Here is a 9,219-nt window from a genome sequence, read left to right on the forward strand (position 1 = left end):
CGATTAGCTTGAGGATACTATGCTTGCCTTCTAACATATTTGAAATTTGTGCCAAGGCATTATCAACATTAATTAACATTAATTGCCATATTTCATTTAAAACTAGAAACTTATTAGGAAATTTAATAAAAAACAATAAAGATAAAGTCGCTAAAGATAGAAAGTCTGGAGTCTATAAGTTGAATTGTGGTACTTGCCCATATGTATACATTGGTCAAACAGGAAGATCATTTGGGACTAGGATAGGAGAATATCAGAAAGCATACGTTAGCGGAGCTTGTAATTCAACATATGCAGAACATCTGTTAGAGACCGGGCATGATTTCGACAACAATTTCGAAATTTTGCACGTAGAAAATAAGACCCTATAATTGAACTTCCCTGAAGCAATGGAGATAAATAGGTACCATAAAAAACAGATTCTCCTCAACGACCAAACGGACCTAAATAAATCTCCCTTACTCAACCTGTTTTGAAACCCAAGAATTTCCATGATTTTATTATATTTCACACCATATTTTTTCAACTATTTAAAGAACTGTATCCCAAATATGTAGTTAGTTACCATGCTCACCTGACGAAGTCATGTTATCATGACGAAACAATTGTTGTGAAAATAAATATATAAAGCGGAAATAAGTTATTTTACTTTTTAATCAGCATTATCAACAACTGATCAAGAATCAAATTTTCTTTTTCCTTGCATTCAGTCCTATTCCACGAAATTTTCCTCATCTAATCCAACTCTGAATTTCCCCAGGAACAAATGGAAATGGAATGTAACGAAGTAAAAGGCGGAGAGCATAGAGCGCCGATAACCACAACGCAAAAGCTGGGCGAACCAGTCACCATAGTGATCACCAAGTCAACGGAACCCTCTGCGACGACGTCGACGGTACCTTCTGCACTTTCCGAATACATCCAGACGCCGTACAGGGACGAGAACGACGAGGCCGTCACGGAAACCTTGAATAGGCTCCTCAGGGACCTCAGACTGGTGAACCAGGTGCAGAACATCCTGCAGGGCATCAAGGAAACGGGCTACGAGATACACGAAGCGGTGAAGAGGAGGAGCGTGAGACCGGCCTCTAACACTGGGAGGAAGCTCGCCTCGATGGAGGTGCACCAGAAAGCTGCCGAAACGACGGGACTGAAAAAGTTCAGGAAAAGAACGTACAGAAGAAGAACGGGTGACGGTTTCAAGAGGTACTCCAGAAACATCGACGTGAAGGAAGCATCGTCCCCTGTAGACCAAATGCTCTCAGACGGATTGGGCAGCGATCAACTAAATTCAGTAGAAGAAAGCGTTTCCAACAAAAAGAAGAGGAGGTGGAAAGACTACGCAGGCAATTGGGTTGAATGGATACCCAATGTTCAACCTTTTTTAGAGCCCAATTATCAAAATTACCAGTTTTAAGTCGTATTGCATCTGTTTTCAGTTCGGAGGATGACCAGAGGGAAGCTGAAGACGCACAAGAAACGAGAGGACAACACACCAAGGATTTTGACGGAATGGAACATTTGGAAGAATCAACAGTTTTTTATAATCACGATCGAAATAGTAATGAAGGTTATGGAGACCCCAATATACAGGAAAGATCTATCACCACGGAAGATGAACACATCAGATATGGCTTGTTGAATCCGCTCAGAAAAGATAAAATATCGAAGTTGCTGCTATACAATGACAATATAACGGTGTTAGACTCAAGAAAGAAGAGATCTTTTATTGATACGAAAGAAAGCTTGCAAGATCTAACCAATTATTACGAATACTCTGGAGATCCAGTGTTTTTACAGAAGCGTGCGGAGAAGGTAGCATCTTCCTTGGACGACATGGAAGTCATGGAGATCTCTAACGCCCTCGAGCATATGGTGGATACGAAATACCAAGTGGATACGCCATCTAGCAATACGATAGAGGGGCCAATCGATGAGCTCATAACGTCGATTCCTGAGCTGATGACAACTGAAGAACTACATTTCACTCCTCGTATTCTCAATGTCGAGGAAGAGTTTTCAGATGTTCTGAGTATAGAGGAATGTTTGGATACTACGCTACCGCCCTCCACTGAATCAACTGTGCCTTCCTACCTCTTGACCGAAATCTCCCAGATAACCGAAAAAGCCTATCCGGTTGTTACCACCTTGGACGACCTGATAGCGACTGCGCCTGTGCATACTCCTTACATACCGGAGTCGCTTGAAACTGATAGAAACTTCGTGGAAGTATCTCGCGAGGTCGAACTTGCCGAGGCCGCCACCGCGATGTTCACGACGTGTAAGGAGACAGTAGAGGTTGAAAGCAACCAGCAACCAATTTACGTTCACAAACTGAGTCACGATGAAGTCAAGCAAAAACTTGCGAAGTTATCAGATCAGGTTATGTACCCTAGCGAAATTGAAACCATGAAGCCGGGAGAGGAAGTAGAAGAAGAGGGGAATGTCGATGACATCGTTGAAACCGCTCCCGCAGTCCACCATACTCATTCAGCTACCGTTCGATGTCACGGGGTTACGACGAAACCTTTAAAAATAAGCGAAGAGTGTAAACAGAACGACACCGAATATTATGTGGACATAGTCATACCCTACGATACTGATGAGCAACAGCAATACATTGATCGTTTTGTAAAAAGGGAAGAACCTGCGAACGCTGATGTTCTCAGTTCACCCAGGAGGGAACAGAGAAATGGAGCAGAAAGGCGAATCTCGAAGGAATCTGCATGGCCGGAACATCGCGAGTATGGCTCATCAGAGTCAACTAAGAAGGAACTCGAAGGTCTCTCCGAGTGGAATTCAGAGGACAGACGGATCTGGAACGAAATGAAATGGCCAACGCACCGAATATTTACCAAAAGCGTAGTTGACGTATTTACACCCACTGAGAAAGATATCGAGGATTCCAGAGACAACTCAGAAGATTTTGAAGAACCATCCAAAGACAATTCAGAAGATCTTCTGGTGGAAAGCAAAGAACTTGCAGACACTGATGTCCCCACTCTCCCCAGTAGGGTACAGAGAGATGAAGCAGACAGGCAAATCTGGAAGAAATTCGCACGGCCAGAGCACCGCAAGTATGACTCAGAGTTAGCTGAGAAGGAAAAAGAAGGTATCTCCGAGTGGAATTCAGAGGACAGACGGATCTGGAACGAAATGCAATGGCCAACGCACCGAATATTTACCAAAAGCGTAGGTGACGTATTTACACCCACTGAGAAATATATCGAGGGTCCCAGAGAAAACTCAGAAGATTTTGAAGAACTATCCAAAGACAATTCAGAAGATCTTCTGGTGAAAAGGAAAGAACCTTCACACGCTGATGTCCCCAGTCTCCTCGGGAGGGTACAGAGACATGAAGCAGACAGCCGAATCTCGAAGGAATCCTCAAGGCCAGAACATCGCAAGTATGATTCATCAGTAGAGAAGGAACTCGAAGGTCTCTCCGAGTGGAATTCAGAAGACAGACGGATCTGGAACGAAATGAAATGGCCAACGCACCGAATATTTACCAAAAGCATAGGTGAAGTATTTACACCCACTGAGAAATATATCGAGGGTCCCAGAGAAAACTCAGAAGATTTTGAAGAACTATCCAAAGACAATCCAGAAGATCTTTTGGTGAAAAGGAAAGAACCTTCACACGCTGATGTCCCAAGTCTCTCTGGGAGGGTACAGAGACATGAAGCAGACAGCCGAATCTCGAAGGAATCCTCAAGGCCAGAACATCGCAAGTATGATTCATCAGTAGAGAAGGAACTCGAAGGTCTCTCCGAGTGGAATTCAGAAGACAGACGGATCTGGAATGAAATGAAATGGCCAACGCACCGAATATTTACCAAAAGCGTAGGTGGAGTATTTACACCAACTGAGATAAATATCGAGGGTTCCAGAGAAAACTCAGATTTTGAAGAACTATCCAAAGACAATTCAGAAGATCGTTTGGTGGAAGGGGGAGAACCTAAACACGATGATGTGCTCAGTCTTCCCAGGAGGATACAGAGAGATGAAGCAGACAGGCAAATCTTGAATGAATTCAACTGGCCAGAGCACCGGAAGTATGACTCGTTAGAGTCGAGCGAGAAGAAACTTGAAGGTATCTCCGAGGGGGATTCAGAAGACAGGCAGATTTGGAAAGAGTTCAATTGGCCAGAGCATCGGATATATACCAAGAGCGTAGGTGAAGTATTGACAACCACAGAGAAAGAAATCGTGGGGTCAGAAGATAGGCAGATCTGGAAGGAATTCAAATGGCCAGAGCACAGAGAATATACCGAGAGCTTGAGTGGTATCACCGAGAGTGGTATCACCGAGAGTGATATCAGAGAACTGTCTGGAGAAAATTCGGATGACAGACAAATCTGGAAGGAGTTCAAATGGCCAGAGCATCGGAAATATACGAAAAGTGTGGGTGGAGATTTGGCAACCACTGAAGAAAAGATCGAAGTAGTTTCTGAGGATAACTCGGAAGAGTTCGAAGAACTATCCAAAGACAATTCAGGAGATAGGCAAATCTTAGAGGAATTCAAATGGCCTGAACACCGGAAATATACCAAAAGCATAGATGAAAAATTCATAGTAACAGAAAAAGGCATCAAAGAAGAAACTTCAGACGATAGACAGATCTGGAAAGAATTCAACTGGCCAGAGCATCGGAAATATACTTCAGGCATAGGTGGCGCTCTGACTACCACTGAAATCGACTTGGATTTCGATAGTGACTCGGCACATTTCGCTAAATCTTCAATAGAAAATTCAGAAGATAGACAAATCTGGAAGGAGTTCAATTGGCCAGAACACAGGAATTACGAAAAAGAAAGAATTTCGTTGAAAGGAGCAACGTCCAGTTACCAGAGCATCGAATCGAACAAAAACCTCTTGGAAAAATTCAACGTGCAATCCAAGTTCAAAGAAGGCGGAGATACCAGCAAAACCGAAGAATGGGAGAAGTTTAACTTTCATTCTTCCAAAGATAATTCTGGATTTATAGATGTACCGTCAAAACATAAAGTTGCAATTCCGGGTGCTACAAACGAAGTCCCTTTAGACGAAAGCGAGAAGTTAGAATTATCCCTGAAGAAGATCAAGGAAGAAGCTGAAGGAACCACTTCTTCCTTCGCCAAAGAAACCTCTGGGCCCCACGTCTTGGAAACAGGTCTTTGGGACGAGCTACATTTGCCCTTCCATGAGTCGGCCCATACGAAGATTATCCCTGAATCGAGGCTTGGTAGGGGTACAACGGAAGACGTTGATATCTGGAACAAGTTCAAATGGCCGGATCACAAGGAGTACACAACGAAGGTAACGGAAAATTTCCCCAATTCCGTAACTATCCTTTGGGACGAGTTACCCTTGAACGATGAAAAAACTCTTCATTTCAATCTATCCCCGGACGGTACCCCCGTAGAAACCAATAAAACGAACGAGGAGGATACGGACATCCTGCAGAAATTCAACTGGCCCGAACATAAGGAGTACCTCGAAGGAGGAGGCACAACGAAAGGACCTGCAATCATGGAGACCGCCCTGTGGGATACTCTCCACTTACCATTCCCTGAAACAGGGCATTTGGAAATATTGAACATTTCAGGCCTCGTTGGTGGAAGCAAGGCTGAAGATTTAGAAACTACCACCACTATACCCGAGCTAGAACCGATCGATACAACCACGAAAGGTTCAGATCTCGTGAAAGAACCCAGGCACACCACGAAAATAATAGAGCATAAAGTCGACCTACAAGAATTGACGAGCAGGACCTACGTCCTGGAGGGCACCGATGTTAAGACCACCACAGATATATGGGAGGCCTTCCAATGGCCTTCCCCACGAACATTGCCAAAGGACGATTTGTCGGGTACTCCGGATCAAGGACTAGGATTGAAGGAGGTGCCTGGTTCCGAAGATCAACTGGAGGCACCATCGAAACCGATCGATCTTGATACCAACATAACCGATATCTCCATTCCAGAGGTGCCTGTTCCACCTTTCCCTCCTTCAGACGATTACGAGGAATACCTCCTGTTCCCGACCCCTTCGGTTCATGGGGAATCCAAAACCAGCGAGGACTGGTTCAATTTACCTCTCTCGCCCGATAAAGGTAAAAATACCATCGTTTATCCGTTTGAATTCTTCACCTTATCTTCCGAAGGGACTTCTGAACGCCTTCTGAACCTGGACGTGTTCACGACGGGGCATAAGAGACCCTTCTGGGACCACGTGGATAAGAAGATACATCATCCGAAGACGACGACAACAACCACCGAAGGATTTCCCTCTAAACAAACTCCACGACCTACTAAGTCTACCACCGTTGGTAAGTGGATACAGTATACTTGTTACTTAGCTGAAACTTTTGTAAAGTATTCTTTTGACATTTTTTTTTAATTTTTTTCAAGTTAATTCCTATTGACCTGTAAAGTTTTTTGTTTTCAGATTTGTATATGTGGCAATCGAACGCCATATTTCTCATAAGTCTTCTTTATTTATTAACAGAACTGAGTTTCTAGAGAATTCGCCACTCGTCCTGTAGACTCTTGTTGTTTCCAAGCAACACAGTTCTACTTGGGGTAGTATTGAAATTCATTAGAAATGGTTGTCGGTGATTCTATAGTTATTCTACTTTACATGATGTCTAGATCTAGTGAATATCCTTTCATTACTTCTCAAGTTAACCATAGAATGGTTCTTAACTGAAGAAATGTTCAAGGTGAAAGATTGGAGCTAATCGAAGAGATTCATCCCGACAAACATCCTGAAGCTCACACCGAACCTTCTCTACGTGGTAACTGAAGTGAGTTATTCTTGGGCGAAAAGATTTTATACGGTAAACGTTCTGTTTCAGGTCCTATTAAGGTAGCGCAAGAAAGGACCTTTCATACTCCAGGTAATTAAAAACGATGCCTGAGGCAGGTTATCGTAATGTTCGCTTTTGATTGTCTTTCACAGTTAGGGAAAGCGAGGATGATGACAACCTGTGGGATTTCCGAGTGCTAAACGAAGATGAGGTGGTGACTTTTCGTCCTAAGACCAAGCCACCCACGCAGAAGAGGACGACTATCTATAGTTTCAAGCCGATAGGAACTACTCCGGATGACTGGGAAGTGTTCAACGAACCTCCCAAAGAAGAGGTTACGAAATCTCTTAGGGGTTGGTATTGGACTTTTTAACGCTTTTTGTGACAATGATGAAAACTTTCGGTAGAGTTGTTGTCGGTTCCAAATATCAAGAAGTAGGTAGATAAATTTCCCATGAATAATCCTTTGCGTTTCTCCGAAGGTACCACAGTGGCCGAGGAAAAGAAAACAACCTTCTACGTCGTGATGACAGAGCCCACGGAGTCCGTAGAACCCTTCGAAATCATCAGCGAAACGGAGAAGGCCTTCACCTTCGAGCCTCCCCCTCCCATGGCACCTCCAGGAGCCGTAGAATCCTCCACAGAGTACTACGACGACGAGGAGGACAAGGAGGCCATCTCCAAGGACTACGAAGTCTTCCTTCCGGCTAAGACCGAACTGGGTCCCCAGGAGGAGGTCGAAGAGACCACCAAGGTGACCTTCAAGCCTCCGCTCGGCGAGGTCGAGGACTTCGAGACGGTGACCTTCAAGGTCACTGAGATCGCCGTACGATCTTCGGGGGCTCCTCCGGCTCCCGAGCTGGTGGAGATCCGACGAGGAAGGACGGAGGAGAACGTGGAGCTGGTGACATTCAGGCCGTTTGAGTCCTACCCGACTGGGGGCGTTCGACAGGAGTTCAAATCGGTGGAGAAGGTGATCGAAGACTTGAAGGACCAGAACGGAAGGCCGGGTCTGATCGATTCCCTATCGCTGGAGACTGCGACGTTCAGGCAGTCTAAGCCTTCTGTGGAGGGAGAGAAGTTTGGTGAACTTCCTTCTCTGGCAGAGGAAGAGACAGTATCTCCGTTGACGGTGGTATGTAATAGTTTTCCCTTTTCGACCAATTTTTTGGATTTAATGTTAGTCCCTAGTAGAGGACATGGATTACTTTCAGTTTATAGTAAACAGTAATCACAGTCTGTCCATGGAATATTCATTTGGATAAGTAGGGTTGAGTTTCTGCAGATGACGAAATTTTGGTCGAAGCACAAATATATTTATCATGTTTTCTATCCCGGTTCTCCTTGACTTCTGTGAGATCTTTTCGACTGCTTGTATGACTTAGACTAACCTCAGTCAACACTACGGCTGCAGCATCGTCATATTCTCAGTTGATCTTAAGCGACGCAAACTATTTGTCTGAATTGCTCAAATTTTTCCACCAGTTCCATTATTGAAACCACTTTTTGGTAAACCCTCAAGTTCACTTTCCTCAAATTAACTTCTTATATGAAAAAGCTTTAGTTCCCTCCTCTTAAATTTCAAACTCCAATCACCACAGATTGACTTCTGGAAAGGCGATAAAGAAAACATCCTGCAAGCCCTGTCCGAAGCACCCCACCTGGACGTCACAATCTTGGAGAGGACGGGCGAACGTACCACCAGGATCATAGAGGGCGACAGAATGATCACGGAACCCTACGACCATCGCTCCATGTCCATACCCTTCAACGAACGCCTTGGAGGGTCCTCGGATATTCTTTACCACATAAACAGGCCCTACGATCCGAACGAGGAGGCGAGGCGTCCACCTCTGTCTGAACTGGCCGCCGACTTCTTCAGGGAGCAAAACGTGCTAGGGAAGATCAGAGATCCGTACTCGGTACTGGAACGACCCGAGTCCGTCGAAGAAGCCGAACTGGCCAGGTTGGGCGAGGAAGGTCTGAAGTCGCCGTTCACCGAGGAGAACCCGGAGGGGGACATAGATACCGCCCTGGGGGAGCCCGAGCGTCTAGGTAAAGTATATGATGATTTTTGACACGTGCCGCTCATAATTCTCATAGTTTAACCCGGTTTTTTCGGAAGAACCCGGAGAGGCGGTTGATCCGGAGTCCAGGGAGAAGACCAAGCACCTTCTGGAGTCACTGGAGAAGCCGTCGCTGCTGGAGGAGATGAAGAAGAAGCTGACGCATTTCAGGGCCAAACCTTTGACGGCGGGAGGGGCGAACGAGGTAGGAGAGTTGCGGGGGAAGTACTTCGAGGTGGGAGGTGAGTGTTTACGATTGGTTAAAGTCAACTCCATGCGAATCCTTTTCTGAAGAAAGAACTTTGTTTCAACTCCGAGTTAGAACTTTTAGGAGCGTCTTTTTTGAGGTCCTTCTGTTCT

General features: G+C 45.0%; 1 protein-coding gene across 1 annotated transcript; it reads left to right on the forward strand.

Moving 5' to 3' along the window:
* The first annotated feature begins 1,217 nt into the window (after nucleotides 1-1,217).
* Nucleotides 1,218-9,009, forward strand: LOC123688562. The gene is made up of 8 exons (XM_045627145.1): nucleotides 1,218-6,097; nucleotides 6,149-6,313; nucleotides 6,707-6,781; nucleotides 6,842-6,883; nucleotides 6,946-7,146; nucleotides 7,276-7,928; nucleotides 8,395-8,848; nucleotides 8,897-9,009. The coding sequence occupies exons 1-8, from the start codon at nucleotides 1,360-1,362 to the stop codon at nucleotides 8,899-8,901; spliced, it is 6,333 nt and encodes a 2,110-aa protein (XP_045483101.1). The 5' UTR covers nucleotides 1,218-1,359; the 3' UTR covers nucleotides 8,902-9,009.
* The last annotated feature ends 210 nt before the right edge of the window (nucleotides 9,010-9,219 follow it).

This window comes from Harmonia axyridis, chromosome 1, assembly GCF_914767665.1.
Source record: "Harmonia axyridis chromosome 1, icHarAxyr1.1, whole genome shotgun sequence".
Taxonomy (NCBI): Eukaryota; Metazoa; Arthropoda; class Insecta; order Coleoptera; family Coccinellidae; genus Harmonia; species Harmonia axyridis.

Bases quoted from the DNA above. Each gene is read 5' to 3' on its own strand.
- LOC123688562 (XM_045627145.1), top strand. From the start codon at position 1,360: ATGGATACCCAATGTTCAACCTTTTTTAGAGCCCAATTATCAAAATTA. The intron at 6,884-6,945 runs GTAATTAAAAAC...TGTCTTTCACAG, and splicing joins AAGGACCTTTCATACTCCAG to TTAGGGAAAGCGAGGATGAT. The intron at 7,929-8,394 runs GTATGTAATAGT...CAATCACCACAG, and splicing joins CAGTATCTCCGTTGACGGTG to ATTGACTTCTGGAAAGGCGA.